This window comes from Camelus ferus, chromosome 12 (genome assembly GCF_009834535.1).
Source record: "Camelus ferus isolate YT-003-E chromosome 12, BCGSAC_Cfer_1.0, whole genome shotgun sequence".
Lineage (NCBI taxonomy): Eukaryota > Metazoa > Chordata > Mammalia > Artiodactyla > Camelidae > Camelus > Camelus ferus.
In genome coordinates, this window is record NC_045707.1 from 51035868 (window position 1) to 51062152 (window position 26285).

Here is a 26285-nt window from a genome sequence, read left to right on the forward strand (position 1 = left end):
AATTAATCAAGAAAGTAGGTTCCAAAGAACATTAATCTTCCTGAAATCAAGTCTTCAGAGGCTTTTGGGCATTAATATTTCATCTTATGCTACTTCCTGATGGCAGTGAAGAGCAAGACTGAGGTTGTACAATTTTAAAGTGTCTTACTTTGAGTTATTTCAGTAACTTTATTAAATAAACTTATTCATACATTTAATATTTAATAAATAGATTTTATTTTAGGTTATTTATATACTGGCTGGTTTAGATTGCTATGGAACAAGCATTAATATTAGATTTCTTATAATTTGTTTGCTGTCATGACTGTCATTTACCTCTACTAACATATATATAGATGAAATAATATGCAAACACAAGCCTGAACCTTGCAATTACATTAATAATTAACATCTACTATTATGTGACAAGCACTGTCCTAAGCAATTCAAATATACTAATAAATATATTAATATAGTTAATATAAATATATATTATATATTTCCAGTGAATTTATTTAAAAAACCAATTTAGAAATGTCATAGAAGTAAAACTTCTGACATGTTCCTGAAACAGATGTTGACACCAGGATAAGTTAATAATTGCTTGTTAGGAAAGCTGTCCATAAATAAGGCTAGTCTTTAGTAGAATTAAAAATATATTGCTTCTTTAGCTTTTCTAGTCTGACAGTGCAATATTATCAAACTACAAATATAACAGACAACATTGGATGGATCTATCAGTACCACTGGTTACAGCTGTTAAGTTTCATTCTTGGCGACATAAAACCAATTAAGCCAATTGCATCAAATAAATCGTGGTTTTAAAATTAATCACAATTCACTGAGTAATGTTAATTATGGTTCTTGTCAAATACATTTGGTAAAGGCTATTTATAGCATATATGGCTGCACATGCACTGTTTAGTTATAAAGATACTTGCCTGGTTTATTACAATAGGATAGATACATACTGGCAAGTATATATATATATATATATATATATATATATATATATGTGTGTGTGTGTGTGTGTGTGTGTGTATATATATATATGTTTGTATGTATATGTGTATGTATATATCTCTCTCCTTTTAATAACTTCATGAGAAAAGTATTTTCTCCAACTAGCAGATGGGGAAACTGAGGACATATAGGTTAAACAACTTCTCCTAAGTTAAGCTAGCAAGGATGGTAGCAGGATTTGAATCCAGGCAGATTCATAACTTAAAACTCCTATTATTTCACTACACTGACTTACAACTGTGTATGTATATAAAATTCCACATTTGAGTTTGTCTCATTTTCTTAATAGAGTTTCTGTCACTCAGGGATTGGAAATATATCACTGTTGGGAAACAAGTTAACACATACCTTTCTCAGATCATTATTAATAAAACTACCTGCCAGCTCTTTTTTCTTTGTGGGGGCAGAAATTTCTTGATATGTCATTATATTTTTCTTTTTAACACTAAAAGGCAATTCAGGTTAAAGTTTTAAAAAGTATCAATTTAATACTGAATATTTAGAAATATGGTACACAGACACCATAGTAATATAAAATGCACACAATTATAAACTATTCTATGAAAACTTAACATGGGTGGCTGACAGCTTCGAACAAACAAAACTTTGGACAAAGGTACCAGATATTTTTGAGGGTTCATTTTAAATACCATTTAGTCATGCAGACAATTAGGTTTTCTAAAAAAATAAATATGACAAATATATGGATTTCTGAAGTATAAACTGACATACAAATCTATATATTTTCATAATATTTTTCATTAAAGCATCTTTAAGGAAGCATTCTATAACATGAAGTTGAGAGCTCAAATTACATGTAATGAAAGGCATGAGGTTTTATTAGACTCGAGTAATTCACATATCAAGTATCTACATAAAAGTAAGCACAAAATTGCAAACATATTTGTTTTATCCTCCAAGTCATCAACTACATAAAATTACTTACTGGAGTAATTATTATAAAATTCCCAATTCTGAATGTTAGTAAGGAAACATATATAGGAGCAATATTAAGAAAAACTCAATTCTTCCTTCTGAGAAGCAGTGAAGGAGTAACCTAATTGCTCCTTGGGGATTGTCAAAGCTTCCTAGAACTCCTAGGATATAGATTCTTTTGTAAAACAACATGAACTAAAACTACATCCCTTCACCAGCATATAAACCAGTATATAAGCTTTCTTTTCCAAACTTACAGATGCTCACAATTCAGAAATACAGGCTAGCGAACTGGGCTAAAATGTCCTTACTCTCCATTTTCCCAAAATGACAGCTCCAAAGGGGAAAGAAAAAAAAAAAATCCATTACCTTTTTCACCTGAAGAGCTCGAATAAAACTTCTATTATGAGTTTAAAGAGAAGAAATAATCATCTTACACATAAGCAAGCTTGATAGAACTTAAGATGGAATCAATACTAGTTTTTAAAAGAGCATATTCCTTAATGGAAGTTAAAACATCAAAACTTTATTGGGTTATATCACTAATTTAAAAGTTAACACCTGAGAGAAGAGGATTTTTTGAACTAATTTAGAGCAGTGGTCCTTCACCCTCACTACAAATTAGAATCACTGGGAGTTTTTGGAAAAACTGAAACATTGCTCTATCCTAAGACATTCAGATTTAATTGTTGGGAGGTGGGGTCCAGATGATTCTAAATATAAAATGAGGGTTGAGAAACATTGATTTGGAAACATTATTACTTACTCAGGGTGGATTTGATTTAAATAAATTATTTAAAATTCAAATATATGAACATATTCTACATGATAGGCACTGTTCTAAATGCTAATATGGAGAAAATTCTTTTTTCTATAAAATCATTGGATAATATTAATATATCTTTTACCTTTTGAATAGTTACACAATTAAAATACTACTCAAAGCATTTATTACGGTCTGCTGTCATGAAAGATTTCCTTCTACTTTTCTGAACTATCCCCACTTGATATTATAACACACGAGATCAAACTCAAATTTTTTCTCAAGATATGTGCAGAGAACATAACAATAACATTTCATTTTTCAAGTTATAGTATATGAGGTATTCGCCACCTTGTATCTGGAGTCACAAAGCTATAATTTAAGAACTGAAATTAGATATTGCTTTAATGCTTATTAGAATCTCCTGAATCAAAAAATCAACTACCATTGGTATCAGTACTTACTTTATATTGCCTAAAAAATAATCTATGACAGAGCCTCAAAGAATCTAGTAAGAGTAAGTCTTCAATGCAGACCATGTTTCTTATTACTTACTTATAAAACAGTTCTTTTTAAAAAAATGTTATAGGAATACGGTTTTTGAAACATAATTAGAAATTATCTCAAAAGAACAGAAATACAGTTTTTGAAATGACACATAATTAGAAATTAGTTACTACCCCAGGATGATAGCTTGGGCTTTAAACATTTTAAATCAAAGTTAACTTTATCAGGTTTTATAAAACGCATCTGAAATGTATTTTAACTCATGAAAAAAGTCATTTAAATTAATACGTCTGATTTATATCTACTCTTTAAATGAACAGTTTTCAGGTTTAAATCTGCTAAAACTTACAAATGACTTATTAATCTTATTCTAGGCTAATTATCTTTTTAATAGCTGAACAGATGACAATTTGGCTAAACATGTATGTATATATGGACATATAGAAAAATGCAATAGCAATTTATTTTCCATACTTGATGGAATTGAAACAGCATTAAAATTTTTATGAAAGCTCAGTAGTCAAAATAAATATTTAATAAAAATATACACCATAAGAAGATATCAAGAACTTAGTGTTTAAAAATAAACTTTGTCACATTGTTTTGCCTTCAGTCAAACAGAACTCAGTTTAAGTATCTAAGAATAATTAATGTGTGATTTTGGAAACTAAATTAAAATTCAAGTAACAGTAGAGAGATAACACCAAGATGAAAGAGAAACTGTTATAACTCAAAAGTTTAATAAAGTTACAGTTACTGGGACTTCTCACTATGACTATGACCTTAAGAAACATGAATAATTTGGGAAATAAAAGTCTAGGATAGTCATGATTATGTAATTCATGCTGTGAAACTCTTCATTATGTAAAAAAAAATGAAAATACAGTATATATGAGCACCATTAGAAGTGTGTATATATATTTAAAACTTTACCTGATTAAAAACTGCATTTTTTGAGTGAAGTTAAGGACAAGCACAGTTACAAAAATACATTCTTAAACTAACATGTCACATGACTTATTTTGAAATGTTTCATCTGGCATTCCCTCTAAAAATAAAAAAAAAGAATACAACATAAAGAAAGCCAGTATTCTTTTGTAGTGCAAAGTCCCTTGGTTAAATAGACGGTTACTGAAGAAAAAAGAATGTGTTTAGCAAGTGTTTTCAATCCATAGTTTAAGGAAAGTTTAAGGAAAAATGAAGCTAGCTAATAAATGTGAATTCACACAATAAACCAGCACATGTTGGATGTGACCCTATGAAACTACCATTCAGGCCTCAGATTATTTTTAATTGAGAGTAGTCAATACTATTTTGCCAAAAGAATCTTCCTTCTGTAAGACACAAATTTGCCACCTGTAATTTAATATTCCTGTTAGTCACCAAAACTCAGAAAACTACTCTCACATCTTATACAATACATACCCTGGGGTAATGAAAGGGTCTTTAATGAAAATCTTATTTTGATCCTATGTAGAGGCAGTTCATGATAGACTGATTAAGTAGCCTTGGTATTTTTCAAAGCTCCCAGTATAAGTAATCACAGGATATAGAAGAATTTCTTTGAAACCACTGTCACATCATAAAGAGTAACACTATTATTCACCATTTAAAATACGTTCAATCTCTTCTAGTCTTTTTAAAGCAGCAACTCTTTTCTTCTCAATTTCTTTTATTTCTTTTATTGTTTTGTGGGGGACTTCTTTGTCTGTATTTTTTCCTAATTGTTTGTTGGATTTATACTGACTTTTATTATCACTTGTTTTTACTATCTGTGTGGGTTTGGGTTCACTTTTGATTTCCTTTACATTTTCAGTTGGAATTTTGTCTCTTCCTACACCTGAAGTCTTACTAGCTGGGAATATTGGCTGTTCTACAAGACTAGATGAGGAAATTTTATCTCTGACTATATTCAAATGGCGTTGAATATATTCTTCATGTGGTGCTAATGCCAATGTTTCAACCAGGCATCTTTCAGCTTTTAGTAAGTCCTTCTCTTCAAAATAAACAACACAAAGATTGTGTTTGCCTTGCACATTGCTTGGATCCATCTCCAAAATCTTTTCAAAACATTTTTTTGCTCCAAGTATATCTTTCTTTTGATTCATCAGAATATCTCCCTTTAAAATGAGACCCTTGATATGATCAGGATAGTATCTGAGTAACTCTTCCAAAACTGGCAAAGCCATTAATTCCTTTGCAGTCTGAGAATACAGGAGAGCCAGATTAAACAAAGCACTTCTGAAGTCAGCTTGTAATTTTATGGCTTTCTTCATCCACATCTCCGCTTCAGTGTCCTTTTTGTCATCCATAGCAAGCATCCCCAGATTGAAATAACCATTAGCATCCTGTGGCTCTTCATTTATATAGCTTAGAAGTCGTTTTCTAGCTTCAGGTCTGAGCTTAACCTCACCTAAGAACATTTTTTTAAAAAAGAAAAAAAAATTATATTGCTAGCAAGTGAGTAAGTCTGAAGAACAAAGCCACCTGCAAGTATTCATCTAGTTAGATTACAAAAAAATAGCATCAAAACAAGTAACTGATGTACTTAAATCAAAAAGCAGAAAGCAAAAGCCTCGAAGTTTTCACAGGAAAGACAATATGCTTGAAGTACTGAAATGGTAGCTCATCTCCCTTCCTTTAAAGCAGTAAAAGTGAAAAAAAAAATTAAAAGAGGTGAAATATCTGCTTGGTAGTTTAGATTCTAACCGAGAGAAAATGAAGAACAAAGAATTAAGAGAAAGAGGCATGGAATTTGTCAACAAAGACAAGTATTCAACTTCGATTTTGTTAATATTATGACTTTATACATATATGACTTTATTTGTTTATATACTAAACAAATTATTTAACTTCTCTGGGTTAATCTATTGAATATTCTAAGAATTACATAAGACTATAAAAAATGTTCAGCAAATAGTAACTATGATTGGATAAACAAAATGTTTGTCTTACTAAATCAGATTTTTTTTAAGTTACTTAAAAATTTTTAGGACATTTCAAAGGTAAAAATATACCATTAAATATAAAACTTAAAAAATATAAATTAGGATTTAGGAAACAAGTATTTATTGAGATAATTGCAAATCAATACAAAAAAATTAAAGTTCTATAATTACACATCTCAGAGTGCAATCTTGTGTTGGATAATGGGCATCTTTCATGATTACTAAGGTTAGCTAACTTAACAAAAATATTAGTATTCTAAATTTAGCTTTTTTGACTACAGGTATAAAGATCTCCCTCGAATCTTTTATTTGACAATAGGATGAATAAAGAAAATGTGAAATAAATCAGTAGGCTTAAGTTCTTGTCTTGGACTATTTACTAAACTAGCCATATGAAGTTAGGGTAGTTATTAGATCTATTTGCCCCTCATTTCTAATCTACTAAATAGACAACCAGCAAAAATAAACTCAAAGGTTCCCTTTGGCTCTAAAATACGATTTTATGATTCTTACTTTTTTTTGCAAAAGTTATATAAAAGTATCAAAAAATTAACTAATAAAAAGATTTTTCTAAATGTAAAAATTAAGATTATAAAGTACATATACTGCCTTCTGAGGAAGTACTAAAATTCTTATATATCAAAGATCCTGATTTATTGTGATGAGTAATTTAGTTTTGCTAAATTATAGAAAATATGTGATATTATAATAATATCTCAGAAAACAGTAAAACTGGATATGATACCGAAAGTATTTGGACTTATAAATCAAGAGAAAATAGAATATTATTTTGTCTAAAACATATAATGCTCTTGGTTTCCTAGAAATAATAATAAAAAATTTTATAAATTCAGAGTATTTGAATAGTATGATATTAATACATAAGAAATAGTGCATTTCCATATATAAAATGACAAAACATAAATTAATAAGACATTGCTTAAAAAACTGAAAAATCAGTTTTAACACACAAGAACTAACAATTAGTATTGTGATATTATGTTAGTGCATATTACTTGAAAAGCTTACTTCAAGTATTTTAAAAATTCTCCTTATAAATTATTTATGCAGTTTTGATATAAGCCATCCATTCACAAAATGTTTGCTGAAGATAATATAAGTTTTTATTATATTTCAAACTAGAGTATGTTTAAATATAGAAATATTTTGAGAAAGCATACCTGATTCTTGCATTAATATAGCAGAATTGAATAATGCTAGCTTATGCTTTGGATTTAGTTCTAAAGCATGATTAAAATTTTTTAGGGCTTCATTTGGTTCTTTAAGTTCAATGTGAACAATTGCCAAGTTGTACCAAAGATCTGCATTATTTTTGTCCAGCTCTAGTGCTTTAAGATATGCTTCTTTTGCTTTGAGAGGTTTATTCATTTTTAAAAGCAATTCTCCTCTGTAGAAAAATCAAACACAAGCATTACTTACAACATTACCATGTCAGTTTGTCACAAGTTTTAAGCTTATTCATATAGTCACAGCTTTCTTTTTAATTTAGGTTCTTAAAGTTTTCTTTCAAAAATAACTATCTGAAACTGTTCTTAAACTTGAACACATTAGTTTAGCAAATTTAGCTTGATATGTTTTCAAATATTATTAAAGAAGGAAAAAGTACTCCTGACTTTAGACAGTAAGATGTGGTCAGGTATCCAAGAAAGGGGAACAGAGAAAATATATTCTTTAAATATATCTTGAAAAACAGCAGACTAGACTACATCAGAAGAATGACATCGACCAGAATGGGAGACCAATTTGTCAGGGGATGAAAAAATAGCATTTGAAGAAGGAAAATAAACACAGTAGTGGTGGGAAATTCCAGTATTCAAACATTTGTTAGCAATGTCTCACTATATAAAAGGTAGAACATTTGAAATTTTTTATTCCTTGTAATTATTTAGTTTTCATCAATGTATTCTTATAAAATGACCATTCTATAGAAAGAAAGAAAGAAAGACAGACAGACCGACAGACAGGAGTAGACTTAAGAAGCTGATCTGGTAGAATGGAAGGGCACTAGTGCCACCTGTAGATACCTTTGAGGAATACATCTGAAACTGATCAGTTTGAAAACCATTTTACAAATCATTCTAATATGGTTATATTTTCTGTTAAGAGAGTTTTAAAAAGTCATTTTGCTTATATACATATGTGCAAGTCAATTTAAGTATCAAAATGAGAGCTACTTTTATTATGATACTATTCTTTCCTAAAGTATTAGCATATGAATGAAATCAAATGAACTATTAATATTCTCAATTAATTTCTAGAATAATATGTTGAAAATGTGATTTTTTAATGCAGAGATTGTTAAATAATTCTTTAAAAAATCAACATATGACAAGTTCTATTTATATATACAACCCCACCAAACTTAGTGAATTTCAACAAGTACTAGATAAGGCAGAACAAAGGCAGCTTCCAGCTTATGAACAGATTTTATTTCAAAAACTTAAATTCTGAACGCATTTTCCCCATATAAACAATGTGATAATTATGATCAGGTTTCTGGAGCAGGTTACAAATCAAAGTTTAACATAAAATTTTCTTCAAGTAGAATACAAATGATAACATTTACATGAGAAAATACAACAAGTGCTAACATGCAATACCAAACTTTGTTTTTCACTGGCAACTAAAGTTTCTTTGTAGTAAAGGCATCAGTAACAAGGCAATTTCAGTATTAATTTAAGCAAGCTACTGAGAGTTGGATATTAAAAGAATTCCTTCTTAATTATTTTATATATAATGATTTCTTAGTTACATAATGATTTCTTAATTATTCTATAATAGTTAAGAAGTAATAAGTTCTTATAAAAATGACAATTATTTTATGACAATTAAGTAATTATAAAATGTAATCTTCAATTGTTTTAAGTAAAAATGAATTTGGTGATGAGAAGCAAATGAAACTAAGGAGCTTCTTCTATCCCTTTGTACAAACCTAAGTTTGCTGTTATGAATAGATTCCCTTGTCAAATTCAAAATCAAATCAATTAAATTTGTTAGCCTACATTTATTAGTCTATAGTCTAAACAGGCTATATTATGTTTATATGCTGTTCATTGTCAACTAAGATTACTAAAAGGAAAAAAAGGGGCAAAATTAGCCTAAATAGCCTAAATGTATATGTAAATGCAGCTCCAATCTTCTATTACTGAAAGATTAAAAGTGAACCACAGTACCTGCTAATGTAAGCCTGCTTGAAGTCCGGCCTCATGCTTATCGCTTGTCGGTATAGCTGATCCGCTTCTTCCAGTCGAGACTCATTTGCTCGAATCAGGTTGGCCAGATTAATATAAACATTTAAGTGGTTAGGTGCAATTCTGGCTGCGTATTTTTTACCAGGAATAATCTATTCAGAAAGAAATCATTTTCATAATTTGATACTTTAGAATGAAATAAAAATCAGTAGTAAGTAGTCCTAGTGTCTTATTTAAAATATAGATAGAACATTAAAAGATTATGCTATTAGTTTTTACTGCTATATTAAAATAAATCATAAAAAATGTGAAACAATCTTCAGTATTCACAAAATACAAGTAAAATAATTAGTATTTAGTGGCACTGAAGGATATATTTTTTCATTCATGCCAGCTCGACAGATTACGGTTAGCTTTTTATATATGTATCATTTTATGAAGTCGTATAAATCAGAAGTTTTAGACAGTAAGGTCTCTTCGTACGTTTGTATCACACCAGGAATAGAACTCAGGTCTTTTCTCTCAGTCTAGTGTATTTGTTACACCATGTCAATTTTCATGTTGTCAGCAAAATATTTCCTGGTTGTAACAACAGGGTAGTTAATTTTATTTCAGCACTCTACAAAACACTCACGTGTTTGAAGTTAGGAAATAAAATTCTCTAATAAACTGATTATTCAGGTTAAGTAAAGGTTATTATATTTAATCTATATAAATCCAAATTCTCAATGAATATAATAATTCATATCTGATAAAAATCTATATTGGACACAACTTAACTTTAGAATCGTAGGACTGCAATAACCCTTAATGTATTATGTCATCCAACTCTGTTTTTAAAACATTTCTTAAACTATCCAATCACTTTAATATTACTACTGTTATTAATACAGCACTAATATAAACTATAATTGAGAAAACTGTAGTCCAAGGTAAACTATTTTTTCTGATTATACATAGCTGTTCAAGGGCAGGATCAGAATTTCCAACTTTGACTTTGTATTGTGATATCCAAGGAATCTTCTACTAGTGTCATTATAGCAACTTACGGACACAATACAGCAACAGAGATATATCCATTCATTTTATCACTGTTTTGTTCATTTTTTGATAGGAGTAGTGGTAAATTTAGTGCATAATCCACATAAATAAAATTCTCTTCATTTAAAGTCACTTAACTCATTGACAACTTGTTAATATCTAAAATTCATAATTTCATGGATTTAGTTTTCACACACTGTAATTTTTTTTTTTAGTGAGTTAGAAAAGTAAATGTTACACTTGTTGTAACAGATGGTTCACTGGACACCTTATTTTTAGTATCAACAAATTGAAGAATAGATAGAAGTTTTCCATTTGGATAATTCTATTCAATATGGACATATAGTAGACATGACACAATAGAAATAAACTATGACAACTTACTTGAGGCATCAGCGACTTAGCCATCATGTAAGATTCTTCAGCTTCTTTGGTTCTATTCAAATTTTTGTAAGTTCTTCCTACATTCATGTGGGCACCGATATCATCTAAAATAAAAAAAAAATCATTTGTTGGCAAATATACTAAGTAGTATTGAATGTCAAGAACTAAGACATGTTTCTAGCAACAAACACACTAGGCAAAAAATGCAAAAGCAGGCAATAGGTCCTGCTTCTTTCTTAAAGCTCTCCTAACACAACCTGTTATAACTTAAGAGCAAGGCTACACTAGAAAATTATTAAATAAAGTACTCTAAGAACAGAAAATACGTATGTGACAGGAAAAAACTATTTGAATGGCTCCTGGAAGGGTAAAGCCATGAGAGGGAAGAAATAAAGATGATGAAGAAATTTACCTCATTTTTCTTCACTATATTTTACTATCCTATACTAAGACTTGCTTCCATTTCCTTAATCACATAGTTTTGGTATTCACTCAAAAAGTATGCCTCAACTGTAAAAGTGAAAAGGATCTATGAGTGAAAAGGGTCAACATTATTCCTAGAATTATTTCAAGTGTTATAACTAACAAATATGCATCCATGGTGGGATAGGGGCAAAGAGACTGAAAAAAACTTTGTGATTTTGTTTTTAAAAATTTTTGTGGATGTGGTTGGAGTGCAGTCAGGATTCTATAGTATTACTTAAGATGCACAGCCCAGCTCTCTTAAATGATGATGAATTCTCATATAACTTAATTAAAACTTTTTAAAAGGTTGTGTTAATATCAGAATGTCAGGAACTTTCATCTCTTTCCCTGATATGGAAAACTGAATCCTCAGCAAATTTATTCAGGGACAGAAAAATACGCAACTTAAATAAAAAAGATATGAGGGTTCATTGCACACTAGTTTTAAGATACACTTCTCAGTAAATGTTTCAAAGGTTCGGAATCAAGATAGAAAGAAGGGCGAAGATCTTATATCAGACAAATTTTACTCAACATGAATCTCTAACAGACATTACAAGGTTTCAAATTATGATTACTACTTGCCTGTGACATCGATGATTTTGCAATTGTGGAATAGTTCTCTGTCTCCAACTCCCAGGACACATAAGACCCAAGCATATATATCTTAAGCATTCTCCTAGGAGGAGAGTAACAGTCCTAAGATCTTGCTACATTATGTTTCAGGCTGGCAATTGTGTGCACTGCACAAAAACTGTCAGATGCCATATGGGTTTAGTTAGAAACTAGGGGACAAGACTGGGGGGAGGAGATTGATTTTTTGCTTTTAGATATATTGCTGAATCTCAAGAGATCTTGGGAGTAGGGGGGTAACCCCCCCCCAAAAAGGGAAAAAAATGTTTAGGCTAACTATTCCCAATACTGGCTGCAATTCAGGATACCTGTGTAGCTTTGAAAAATTGAGGTATCTTAGCCCCATCCAGCTCTATCAAAACAGAATCTTCAGGAACAGAATTGCAAAAACGGTTTTAAAAAGTTTCAAAGGCAATTTTGATGTAAAGCTAAGGCCGAAATACACTGCATTCCCAAGTGCATATAAAAATAGACTATTTGCTCTTACATAGCTCTTTTTTTTTAAATGTCAGATAAATCTGTATCATTTACTATAGAGATCAGAAAGTTACTCAAAAAACAGGATATACAGAACCTGAAAAAATTAATCATACAGTAAGAATTTAACTGAAGAAAAGAACAAATAAACAGAAAGTTTAAATAAATAAAAGTGCAATTATGTCAGCTAAGTATTTAAAATGTTACTGAAATGACCAATCTTAGAAAAGGAAGTTAGGATGAAAGACAAGGCAAATTACTACCCACTGGAATCAGGTTCTTAGAATTATGGCAAGGAGTTATCATCATCAGTGAAGACTACAGACACTGGAGTAAGACATTCCCTACCTTTTCAAAGAACAAAGATAGCAATTAGAGAGTGTTTAGCATCTAAAGGACTGCACAACACAGCTAATAAAATGAAAAACAAATTTTAAGCAATTTTCTTTATAAGTCACAAAGTTTTAAGACTCCAGGAATAAACAGCGTTATTGGGAAGGTAAATTTTAAATTTGAAAAAAAAAAAATAAGGTAAGAAAGCAGGCAAGATTAAAAATCAATTACATTTGAATGACTAAAAAGCTACAGAACTTCAAAAACCAATCTTGCTATTATGAGTGCACTATCCAAATCAACAGGAGCATGAAGCAAGCAGTCTGTCTTTAATTCAGTGTAAACAAGGCAAGTATCAGGCAACCCTGTGCCTAATAATTCTTCAGCCATCAACAGAGCAGTTATGTATTCTCACGCTAATGACCCAGGCATCTGTGATGCTTTCCAGTATTCCCTATCCACAAAATTTTCATTTTTTTTTGAAAGATAAAATTTATAAACATCTGGAAACTCCTAAAAACACTTTAAAAATCATTTCCATCTTGATGGCATCAGAGTTGAACTACAGGTCCATTAATTCTTTTCTGATATAAACTGTTTCAAAGATTTGGAGTTAGATAAAAAAGAAATCATTGATTTTAAGGCAAAACAAACCTTATAGAACTCTGGTATTCCTTGAGAGAAATCTACCCATGTCTTGTGAAGGTGTTTATGGAAACTGTAATTCAGTTTGCAAAAATTTTATCTTGTGAATTGATTTTTTAAAAAACACCTGTAACCATCAAAATAAAAGAAATGCAATAAACTGTGTCTAACATGACATGCATGTCCCATAGTTTATATTCTTATTCTGGCTAAGCAAGAAAGTCTTCAGACTGAATGTCTTTTTTTTTTTTTAATTGAAATGTTAAAAATCCCTACTCTGTGTGATCCTATACTATTCTAAGGTTTTAAATACCATCTACATGCTTGTTACTTCAAATTTTTATCTCTGGTCCTGACCACTTCCCTTATCTCCAGACTGACAGATCTATCTTCATCTGTATATCTAAAAGGAACAAAAACAGGACTCTCAGTTTCCTTTCCTACACGTTGTTTCATCTGTCAAATTTATCTGTGGAGATCACTGCTAAAAAACTTGAGTCAAGAAGCCTCTCTGGATGTCAAATTCAATGTTTTTAAGATTACTTACTTTTTCATAATAAATTATAATAAAATGATTTGCCTGTTTTCCTAGCCCACTGCTTATGAGAAACAATGATTTTGAGAGTGAGGTAGGGAAGTAATACTAAAGAAGATAGTTTCAGCAAGTATCTCTAAAAGTGACAACTGACAATGAGAGGAAAGTGATTTTAAAACTGAGTGCCTATACCTGGTAGAAGCCTGGGATACGCACACTCTTCACTAAAACTAAATGTGCACAATCACACACACCCACGCCATTTCATTCAGTCTTTACAACAATACAATGAGGTAGAAATTACTGTCCCAATTTAGAAATGAGGAAGATAGGGCTGAAGGAGCTGAAATAATGTCTTCTAAGTCTCAAAGTCCCTGTGTGTCCTGGCATAAAGATAACTGCACTTCTCTAAAAACTCCCAGAATGAACCTAAAATGCTTTAAAAAGCAATGAATTAAAACTGCCACAGTTTTCCATGTCTGTGAGTCAGTTTTTGTTCTGAAAATTTGTTTGTCGAAAACAACCTTATGGTTACCAGAGGGGGAAGGGAGTAGGAAGGAATAAATTGGGAGTTTGAGATTTGCAGATACTAACTAATATAGTATAAGATAAACAACAAGTTTATACTGTATAGCACAGGGAACTATATTCAATGTCTTGCAGTAACTTACGGTGGAAAAGAATATGAAAACGAGTACATATGTGTCCACGTATGACTGAAGCATTATGCTGTACACCAGAAACTGACACAACATTGTAAACTGACTATACTTCAATAAAAATATATATATACCAAAAAACCCCCACAAAAACTGCCAGTTAATGACCACTGACTGTATATAAGACCATGTTAGGTGACTCAGGGGATATGAAAATGAATCAGAAGTTCAAGCTTGTTTAGGGAACGCCTCAGTCTAAATACATAAATATTTTAAATAAACATTTAAATAAACACTAGACAGAAAATTACAAACATCACAGGAAAGATATGAAAGTTGAAAGGAGTCTTGAAGATGAGAAATGTTTGCTTCTAGCTGGAAAGATAGGAGGGTTTTTTCTCTTTTTTTTTTTTAAGAAGAGAAGTCACTGTAAGGGTTGCAAAAGATGGGTAGGATATGGCAGAAGTTGGATGGGAAGGAAAGGAGAAGGGAGGAATTCTAGGCTCAAAGAAGAACATGAACAAATGTAGAGGTGAGGAAGACCACAACATGTACCCTACACCTTTCTCTCGTTGATATCTGGGTTTGCCTTGAGGACATGGTTTACACTGTAGCCCTTCCAAGTGGTGATGGTGTTCTTTTTCATCCTTTGCAACAATGGGCTTGGAGTTAGAGTAGGTGTCCTCCTTGATCCTTACCACTTCCAGACCACTGTCACTCCTTAAAATCATTCATCTCTGAATTTCAGGTCACTTTATTATCCACTATCCCTCCTTGTCACAGTCACCAATCTCTGGGTCACACATAGCTCCTGGTTCTCTCCAATATCACAGTTGTCAAAATTCTTAGTGGTTTCAAAATCTACACAGATGTATCTTCTAACTCTTGCCTTGATGTCTTTTCTTCCAACGATTTTCATGTCCATCCTCCTTTAACTAGTTAAATGGCCACAGTCATATCTAATAAAAATATAGGGGGCCCTACCCACCACTCCCCATCCCTCTAAGGATATTCTGAAGTGTATGTGTGGGTAAGTACTTTTTGGTCATCACACTGAATGAAAAGTAATGATGGTACTTGGTGGATGAGGGCCACGTTTGGTACATATCCTGAAATACAGTTCTGTGAAATGCCAATAGCATTCCTATTGGAAACTAGCAATGCTCTAGCTTGACCCTACTCAGACATCAAAAATTCTTCAGCTCTGTAAACCACTGATCAATCACCTTTTCCTCATCCTTCATCCTCCCTCACATCCCTTCATAACCAGCTTAGATTGTGTCCCAATATTATAATCAATCCCTTATCTATTTGTTTAGTAATACACATCTGACAAAATCTTAATCCTGTTTAACCATATTCTCCATGCCTGTACCAGTGTAGCTATAAAGTAGCAGGAAAAAACACATACCCAAATCAACTTATTTAATAAAGTATTGCTAACCTCAAGTAGGGTGTTAGAGTTGCTTGACGATCATAATGTATTTTCCTAGTCTATACACTTTCCTAGATCTTTGTTTCTTTTTTTTTTTTTTAACATTTTTTATTGATTTATAATCATTTTACAATGTTGTGTCAAATTCGAGTGTTCAGCACAATTTTTCAGTTATTCATGGACATATACACACTCATTGTCACATTTTTTTCTCTGTGAGTTATCATAACATTTTGTGTATATTTCCCTGTGCTATACAGTGTAGTCTATTCTACAATTTTGAAATCCCAGTCTATCCCTTCCCACCCTCCACCCCCCTGGTAACCACAAGTCTGTATTCTCTGTCTGTGAGTCTATTTCTGTCCTGTATTTATGCTTTGTTTTTGTTTGTTTGTTTGTTTTTGTTTTTTAGATTCCACATATGAGCGATCTCATATGGTATTTTTCTTTCTCTTTCTGGCTTACTTCACTTAGAATGACATTCTCCAGGAGCATCCATGTTGCTGCAAATGGCATTATGTTGTTGGTTTTTATGGCTGAGTAGTATTCCATTGTATAAATATACCACATCTTCTTTATCCAGTCACCTGTTGATGGACATTTAGGCTGTTTCCATGTTTTGGCTATTGTAAATAGTGCTGCTATGAACATTGGGGTGCAGGTGTCATCCTGAAGTAGATTTCCTTCTGGATACAAGCCCAGGAGTGGGATTCCTGGGTCATATGGTAAGTCTATTCCTAGTCTTTTGAGGAATCTCCACACATGTGATTTACAGGCTAAGTATCACCTAGGAACTTAACAGAAATGCAGAACTTCAGGCCCTACTCTAAATCTCTATATATCAGAACATGCACCATAATAACATCTCCAGGTGATTCACAGGCACGTTGAAGTTTGTGAAGCACTGTCTTAGATGACTACCTCATACCCTCCCCTATTCTGAGATCTCCTGCACTTCCTCTCCCTTCCTCACACTCTACTGGTGATTCTGCTTCCTGTTTTACTGAGAAAAGAGAAGCAAACAAAGGGCAACTTCCAGAAGCTATTCATCTATTAGTCACTTACCTATATTCACATCTCTATACTCTGCCTTCCCATTTATCACAGGTTAGCTGTTGGTTCTATAACTGACTGAATGAAATCCTCACCCTTAGCACCAGATCCTATTTATTTCTTCTCATCTATTTAAGGACATTGCTCCAGTAATTCATCCCCTGACCTTGAATTATTACTTTTCCCATTGTCAATGGATTAGATGCACACATGTTTTGTTTCTCCCCCCTTAAATAGAAAAACCTCATCATCCTACTACCCTTTCTTGACTCCACATTCAGCACCACCACCATTTCTTATCATGATTTAAATGATTTTTCAATAACAACTTCAATTACTCTTCCTCCACTGTCCTAAAAGCACTCTATCAGGCTTTTGCATCTATCACTGCCACCGAAATTGCTTATCAGTGCTACCCAACAACTCTGTGTTTAAGATTTCTTAAATGTCTGATATAAATAGCTGTAACATATAATCCAATAGAAAATAAGCCAGCACTGAACACTGTGGTATTCAAGTCAGTTGGAATAAAGCTTGAAAATAAACTCTATTTTCCACAAATATCATCAAGTTTTTTTTAAAAAAGAAAATAAACTATTCCAATAGGTTTATTAATTAATAATGCTTACCTGGCTGAACATGGGTAGCCTGTAAGAAGTACTTCAAAGCTCTCTCAAAGTTCTTTTCATTTTCCAGAGCATGACCCACATTATTCCACAATTTGGCGTTATTTTTATTTACCTTAAATACACAAGTACAGATAGAGATTAAATTAAAAAAAAATTCAGTCTAATTAACACAAATTTTTATTTGGTATGCTATTAGGAACGGCGTATTACACAGAAATGCCCATGAATGTGTGAAGGTGGACCAAAGCTACAAACTTCCAGTTATAAGTAAGGTCTACTGATGTCATCTACAGCATGGGGACTATCGTTAACAATACTGTACTGCATATTTTAAAGTTGATAAGACAGTAATCCTTAAAAGTTCTCATCACAAGAAAAAACTGTAACTATATGAGGTGATGGATGTTAACCTATTGTAGTAATCACTTTTAATATATATATACATATATATGTATCAAATCATTAAATTCTACACCTTAAACTAAGACAAAGTTGTATGTTAATTGTATTTCAATAAAACTGGAAAAAATCATTCAGATTTCTCCCAGAAAAAAAAAAAGTGTATATATGTGTATGTGTGTGTGTGTGCAACCCTAATTAACACAGATACTTGTTTGGTATATTATTAGGAATGGACTATTCCATGGAGATGTTCTTGGAGATGAGGAAGGGTCAAATGAACACTGCTTCATAAAATTTACTCTCTCCTTCCTTTCAACATCAACAGACTAAAACCACAGTTCATCTATTTTATATATTAAACTTTTACTAAAAGTTTTATTTCATCAAAGCATAGTGCCATCTGAAAACTCCTCCTCTACTATTTATATGCTTTTGGGAGAGGAGTTTGAACATGAGAATATGTTTAAAGACTGCACTGAGTAGTTATTTTTAGGCTCAACATAAAGCTATTTATATAGTCTATTATAGTAATGGAAACCCTGGAGAATATAGAAGCAGCCAAAAGAGAGTTAAGATTTTAGAGATTTGAAGAGGGAATTGAAAAGAATCTTTGCTTATAATTTTTATAGAAAACAAATTTTATGATTTTTAAAAAGAAATATTCCCACGTATGTTGTCCATTCTATAGAAATGCTGTACCACTCCGTTCTGCCAGTTTCTATTTTTCCTACCTTTCCTACAGAGTATTATAACCATTGGTTATCCTCCACATAGTAGGGCACCATTTTTTGCCATGTATTTAATTTCATTAAATCTAAGATGCCATCAATTATAAAGCTTACCATTATGTTACGTATCATTAAGAAAGAAAAAATGTCACTAGTTAATTTTAAGATGCCTTTACCTGTAAGATTTATTCTGATTTCAGAGATGTTAAAATGTACACCTTAAGAACTAATGAAACAAAGTGTTCTTATTTAAACATTTTATCATTTGAGCTTCAACAACTGTATAGCATTTGGGGAATTATTCATATATGCTCTTGACATCCAGCTAAGTGCTACCTAGAGCACTGGTTAAACAATACTGGTATATTTTCCACAAAGAACAAATTATTTTTATTGATCTTTTAGTGGCTGCTCTCCCTTTTGAGATGGACCACATTCTGTCTATGGAATGAATATCTCTCTAAATAAACTTGCTTTCATTAAAAAAAATCTTCTGGTGAAGTACTTAATATTGACAGTTATTTGTCTAGCTAAAAGTAAAGTTAAGATATATGAGACCTGGCTATAAGAAATAATTGATGATATATTCTGAGTAATACTTTACCTTCAAGGCTGACATAAACAACGTATATTCAGACTCCCAGTCCCAATTTCTGTGGAGTGTTTTTAAGGCATGAGTAAATATCACCATAGACAGACAAACCCAGGATAATTTTTTTAATACACTGTTTAAGGAAAAAAAGCAGAACAAAAAAACATTGTCTACATCACCCAAAACAGAGGTAAGAAATATGTTAAATATCTCCAAATATCACATTGGAATTCATTCTCAAGATTAGGAATTATTCTAATAATCATTCAACTTGAGAGGAAACAATACCAAAAAAATTAAATATTATGAATACTTACACTTGTCTTCAATTACATTAAATATTTTAATATTTGCCTTTATTTCAGAAGTTTTATTTAGATTTAATGACAAAATATTAGTAAGACCAATTTTTAATTATGACTTTTTATATATTTAGTTCTTTTGTACCTTTACCTACAACTTGAATGTTCTTAATTGTATTTATAAAGGGTCAATCTTATTATTGGCTGTATTTAAAATCATTATTATTTACAATAAATATACATATATACCACAGATTATCATGAAATTCTTGAGAGAATTTTACATTTTAAAGCTTGAATTATTTATTAAAAGTCATAGTAAAACTAACTGTTTTTAAAATAGATGCAAATTTCACATAGCCTTAGGCTAATCACTTGGAAATCAATTTCTCATTTAAAAAAGATAATTATACTTCAATAATCCTTATGATCCTATTAAGCACTAATGTTCTGAGTCTGTGTTTTTTGTCCAAGTAACAATTCAATTTCTTTCATTTTGATAGCTCCATTTAACCAGGATAAGAGTACATGGATCAGAAGGAACATGGACATTGGAAATAGTGAGATGTAAATTTGAATCAAGACTCTGCTGTTTACTACTAACTGTGTGGTCTTGCATAACTCAGGTAACCTGAATGAGCTCCAATTTTTAAATGTGCAAAGTGGAGTTAAGCAGTGTCAAGATTAAATAAGAAAACAAATCTAGTTTATTGTGGAGCTGGTATATAGTAGGCATTCAAAAAGTGGTAGTGATTATAATTGGGTATAGGGATAGAAACAAACAAAAAAGATTTGGTAGATGGTAGTGAAAACTGTAGACATGGATGAGATCATCAGGGAGAACATGCAGTGTGAGAAAAATGGCTATTAGTGTAACTCAGAGAAATAAAAAGCATTTAAAGAGCAGGTACAGCAGGAAGAATCTGAGAAGAGACTGAGCAGAAATGAATAAATGTTGAAGAGAATCAGGACAGAGACTTTTATAGATGCCAGGGAAATAACTTTTAAATAAAAGCACTGACTAGATTTGGCTACTAGAGGCAATTTGTTATGTTAGTAGGGTGATGTAGACAGAAGTCAGAATTCTGCAGGTTGATGGGTGACTGGAAAGTAAGAAAAAAGAGATAGTGACCATATCTTACATATATACACAGTGACTATTCTGTTCCTTAATTGGCAGTTTAAGGCAACTAGGACACGGTGGTTACTGTGAAGCAAGAAATTACAGATTGCATACTATAAGCATTTTACATATATTAACCCAGTATGACTCACTTAAAAACACTGTATCTTAGTTCACTGCATGTGGAAGTAGAAATGACCATTTGAAACTTTAGTCATAATAATATTCTTTTTTTCATTGGGTCTGACTCAAAATTAGTTATGTCTCAGGCTATAAAACAAAATTACATAAATATGAAGAACATAGGATGAGGTAGGAGCTACTGAGCTTTCCTAACCTCAATTATAGATAAATAAGGAGACTATCAATATGCAAAACAAAAAGGTATAAAAATATGACTCATAAAAACTAAATAAACATTTGAAATATTTTAAAATATCACACTTAATCCTATAGTTAGTAAGCATTAAATGCACTAACATTTTAATTCACCTTTTGTTTGATATTTTCTGCCATCCATGGGCTACCAAAATACAGAACCCCATGCTAGGAACATATAATACTCGCTCAGCAACAACAAATCCAACTGGAAAAAAAAGGTTTGATGCAGGAATAAATGGTAATGCCATTAAACAAAGTGCCTACAAAGAAAAACAAGACATTTTATTAAATTAAAAAAATATGGACATCAACAGTCAAATCCAGAATCATTTAATTTGGACAATGTATTGGCAGACCATTTTTAATAATACTTAAGAATACTGATATAAACATAAAGAAGGCCACTTAGGGATGGAGACAATAAACAAGAGGATGAATGTCAGCAAGGTGAGATGAAGTTTTCTTGAATGCTAGAACTTACACTTAGGGCTCATTCAATTAAATAAAAAACATTCTTTGAAAATATATCTAAAATAAGATATTGGTAATTTTTATACATCCAACTTATGTGAATGTGGTAAAATAAACTGACAGGAAAGGATGTTAGTAGGCTTTGGCAAAATAAAACTACAAAGGTTGATAAAAACAGCCAAACATGACAGTTTCTTGTAATTTTACTACTATATATTAAGTATCCATATCATACTGGAAATTGTTAAGGTATGTTTCAGACAAAACAGCAGACTACTTCTATACCACAGTACTATTTTGCACAGTATTCAGATATGTCACATTTAACAGAGAATTAGTATATGTATAAAAATAAAAGTGGCCCCTTTAAATTAATAGTCTTTATAAGAATTTCTAAAACTCTTGACACTGTGTTAGAAGTAAACATCATAAAATGCTTAGATTTTTTGCCATTTTGAAAATGGGATAGCATATGCCTTCCAGATTACAAAGTCATTACAAAAGATAGGACACAAACAACTAGCACACAAATAACTTATGGAAGAAAATGAGTTGGTTGTCAGTAGGACATCTGTTTCTACGGACATCTGCTTCCATATTTTGTTACCCTGATTTGTTTTATAGTACCTAATGGAATAAATAAGTTGCTCCCTCAGCTTCAGAAGTTTGAGTCTTCTAACAGTTTGAGAGGATGGAATGCCTTTTATTACACTTATTAGTGAAATATAGAAATGTAAATACATTGAAAAGAATACTTTCTCCATGAATTACAAATTAATAATTTGTAATGTGGCAAGACTGAATCTGAAGAACTACCATCAAACTGTTCAGTATCATTTATATATATCAATTTATATATCTGAAATTTAAATGCTTTCTTTTTAATCAAAAATGTAAAACATAAGAGTGCCTAATTCACTTTCCACTTTCCAGAAATGCTTGACAAAAATGACAGAGATTTGTTCCTAAATATATGATCCTTAAAAAAAATTCCCTATTAATTCACGGCTGCCTTAAGGCAATTTCACTTGAAAAAATTGAAAGTATTAAAGTCATCCAAACATGCATCATGGATTGATGCATAAGCTACACAAAAAAGAAAAGGACATCTCTCAAAAAACCTATCTGTTCTTGAATAAGGAATGTCTTAATGATTAACTTACTCAGACATTCTAATCTGCTCTCTATTAATATATGTCAACCAAATTAACTATGACTAACATAGTATCTGTCTTCTAGTGACGTAAACTCTCTCAAAAAGGAAGGATGGTAGGGGAAAGAGCAAACAGCTTAGAGGCAAATCTGTTTCACTTCTTCCTATATAACATAGAGTAAACTACTCAAATCATCTTGTGACTCCATTTTTTAAATAAATAAAATAGGGATTAATAACCTCTTACATTATATTATTGAGATACATATGACATCTTATTTAGTAAGTGTTTAAGATGGTATCTGGTACTTGAAAAGTACTTTTTTGATCTATTCATTCCCTTCCAGAGATCTTCAGGAAATATCATCATTAAATAGCATGCATATATATACACATACATATATACATTTTTTTTCCAGATTTTCTGTTGTAGGTTATTACAAGGTATTGAATATAGTTCCCTGTGCTATACAGTAAAACCTTTTGCTTATCTATTTTACGTAGAGTAGTTTGTATCTGTTAATCCTATATTCCTAATTTATCCCTCTCTACCGTGCCTTTCCCCTTTGGTAACTATAAGTTTGTTTTCTATGAAACTAACACAATGTTGTAAATCAACAAAACTTCAATTAAAAAATAACAATAAAAAAGTAAGTTTAGGACTGTACTCAAAGCAGTTATATCTAAGGTCACAACTGTTCCTTTTTTATACATATAAAATATAATTCATGCAAATCTATGTTTATTTCAATGGCACAATCTTCTCTTCATTTTTTAATTGTTTACATATATATATATATACTACATAATTTTATTTGCCAAAATTTAAAATTTACCCACCCTTCTGTTTTTTACCTTTCTTTTAGCAGAACCTCAGCTTTGAATGTATTCTACCATATACCTACATCGTCTTTATTTATGTGAGTAGCAAAGCACTACTAGATAAAGTCCCAAAGCAAAACAGGTTAATATCATCATAAATTCCTGATCTCAACTTCAAATTAATCTTTAAGACTGCTCATGATTCCTAGGTTTCTCTGGGAGGCTTACTCCCATTCTCTTTGACTATTTTGAATCTTGACTATTTTTCTCAAACTTTTGACCCATGTCACTTTTAGCAGGTAACTACACTTCAACCCTAAAGAGAAAACTAAAGCCATAAAATAAGAATTCCTTCAATTCTCTGCTACTAAACCTACCAACATCCACATTCATTTTCATTTCCATCCTTTCTGTCCTGTCTGTCCTGTCTCCATCTATCTCAGGCCAAACCTGAGCTCTATACCTCCTTGCTCTTCACCAATCTCACTATCAATCATCCCTTCTTTCATTTAATCACTTTATCAACTGTATCCTTTCTACCTATACTAAAAATGCTCTTGCCTCTCCAACCTTAAATATCTTCTCCTTTGAAAACACATCTTTAAGCCATCTCATCCATTCACTGTGCCTATGAGGTATAACACTAGTTCCTACACTCTTAGGAAAAGATTTGTAGCAAGTAGCTGGTTGTTAACCCCACTTAATCAATCAACATTTCAACTCAATGAGTATGTTTCTGCAAGCCAATCCATTAGTGATATTCTTTTGCTTCTAGAAGTCAGCCAACTGAGTACTCCAATGAGATTCCTAAATGCCAACCAAGCAACAGTCTTTTCTGGACATCAACCCACTCCAATCTCTGAAGGTCCATCAATTCCAGATCTCTGTGCTTCCCCCAAGCCCTACATAAGAACAGCAATTTATTATGCTTGAAGCCATTGCCTGACTGGCTATTTTCTCTTAGTTAGAAAAGTTCAAGCTTGTCTCATCCTTTGAAATATTCAAAGTTATATCACCCCTACAAGTTACCTACACTAAGAATCTTCACTTCCTGATCTCTTAATCAAACCACTCTACAGAAATAAATTTCATTTAAGTAACTAATATACCTAAAAGAGGTCAAATTCAACTGATCTCACTTTTCTACTTGACAGCAGCTGTAAATGTTAACCATTCTTTCTTGAAACACTTTCCTTTCTGTCCATTTGGTCTCTCTCCTATTTAGGTTCATTTTCCCTTACACAACGTCTAAATAAAGGACTTTTTCACAACCCAGATGTAGGCTTCTTTGCTTTTATTCTATCCAGTCCCCTTCAACTATTTATTAAGGAAAAATTAAGACCAAATATTGTATGGCATTCATTATGCATATGAATTGACTTCTATGCATCTAGAATGGTGCTTGCTAGTTACCATCTCTAAGAGAAGTGACAAAATCCCAGTTGAGAAAGGTGTTCTATAACCTTTCCATAAGCTGCCTTATCCATACCCTAATTTCAATTACTATCTCTATGACAATTATCAAATTTCTCTATGGCATTAATCAAAATTTTACCTGCAGCTCAGCCTTCACCACTGAATTCCAGGCACAAAGTACTATTCAAAATCTCCATTAGAATATTTCAAAGGCACCTCAAACTTAACAGGTCCAAAGATAATAGTAAATATGATCTTTCTTCAAACCCTATATTTTTTCACATTTCTCTAGAATACAAGTTCTTTAAAAATGGGGACCCCTGTATTTCTTTTTATTATCATATCTGCAATGCCTAAAATGCTAGCTGGTACATAGCTGCAATCAAAAATTTTTATTGAGGATGGAGGAGAGTAATAGCTCAGTGGTAGAGCACTTCCTTAGTATACACGAGATCTTGGGTTCAATCCCCAGCACCTCCATTAAAAAAAAATTACTGAATGAGTAAATGAATCTCGTGGCTGGAGCCAAAAATGATATATTTGCAAAGTATTAAAAATATTTTCTGGCATATAGTAAATGCTCATGAAAATGTTTAAGATTATTATTGTGTTCAATAATTTCAAGTTAGAGTAAGCAAAACTGTTATGAGTAAGAAGTGAGGACTGAGTTAAGAAAATTACAAAGAAATAGATCTCAGAAAAACAAAAAGACTTTTCAAATAAATCAGAGTTCAGTGAACATAGTAAGAAGTATCTCAGGGAGTAATTACAATCTTGCTAATGAGAAATGAAGAGCTATATATTTATAGCTGCTTATCTTTTCTGTGCCAAGAAAACAAAGAAGTATATAACATGATTCATTTCTTTAAAGACTGTATAGTCTAGTCGAATAAAGGTAAGAAATGTATTTTAAAAAAGATGCTAAAAAGGATGCTTCATGATTTCAGAGTTCATACCAAATTAGGAAAATTCATAATCATTCTTTGTTTTGCATGCTGAATATGAAGCATTAATCAAATTCTGATACGTAATTTTAGTATAACCTAAAATAAGTTCATAGATTAGGCTGATATGAACTAAGAAAGACAGTATGTCTTCAAAGATGCTTTTGATGAATTAAAAGTACTCTTAATAAACTGAACATAATATCATCTGAAAAATTTAAAAAGTTCTTACCATTAAAACAGTCTTAGAGGAATCACCAGGGTATCTGAGACTGAATACTCCCAAAGCCCCCA

General features: G+C 31.6%; 1 protein-coding gene across 1 annotated transcript in view; it reads right to left on the reverse strand.

The window, feature by feature from the left end:
- Positions 1–1464: 1464 nt before the first annotated feature.
- TMTC3 (transmembrane O-mannosyltransferase targeting cadherins 3) overlaps positions 1465–26285 on the reverse strand; it is a 49913-nt gene continuing 25092 nt past the window's right edge. Inside the window, 8 exon segments of the mRNA XM_006185505.3 lie at positions 1465–5621; positions 7338–7564; positions 9351–9520; positions 10794–10897; positions 17658–17769; positions 19392–19512; positions 21297–21445; positions 26224–26285. Of these exon segments, the coding sequence (XP_006185567.2) occupies positions 4807–5621; positions 7338–7564; positions 9351–9520; positions 10794–10897; positions 17658–17769; positions 19392–19512; positions 21297–21445; positions 26224–26285 (1760 nt within the window). The 3' untranslated portion in view covers positions 1465–4806.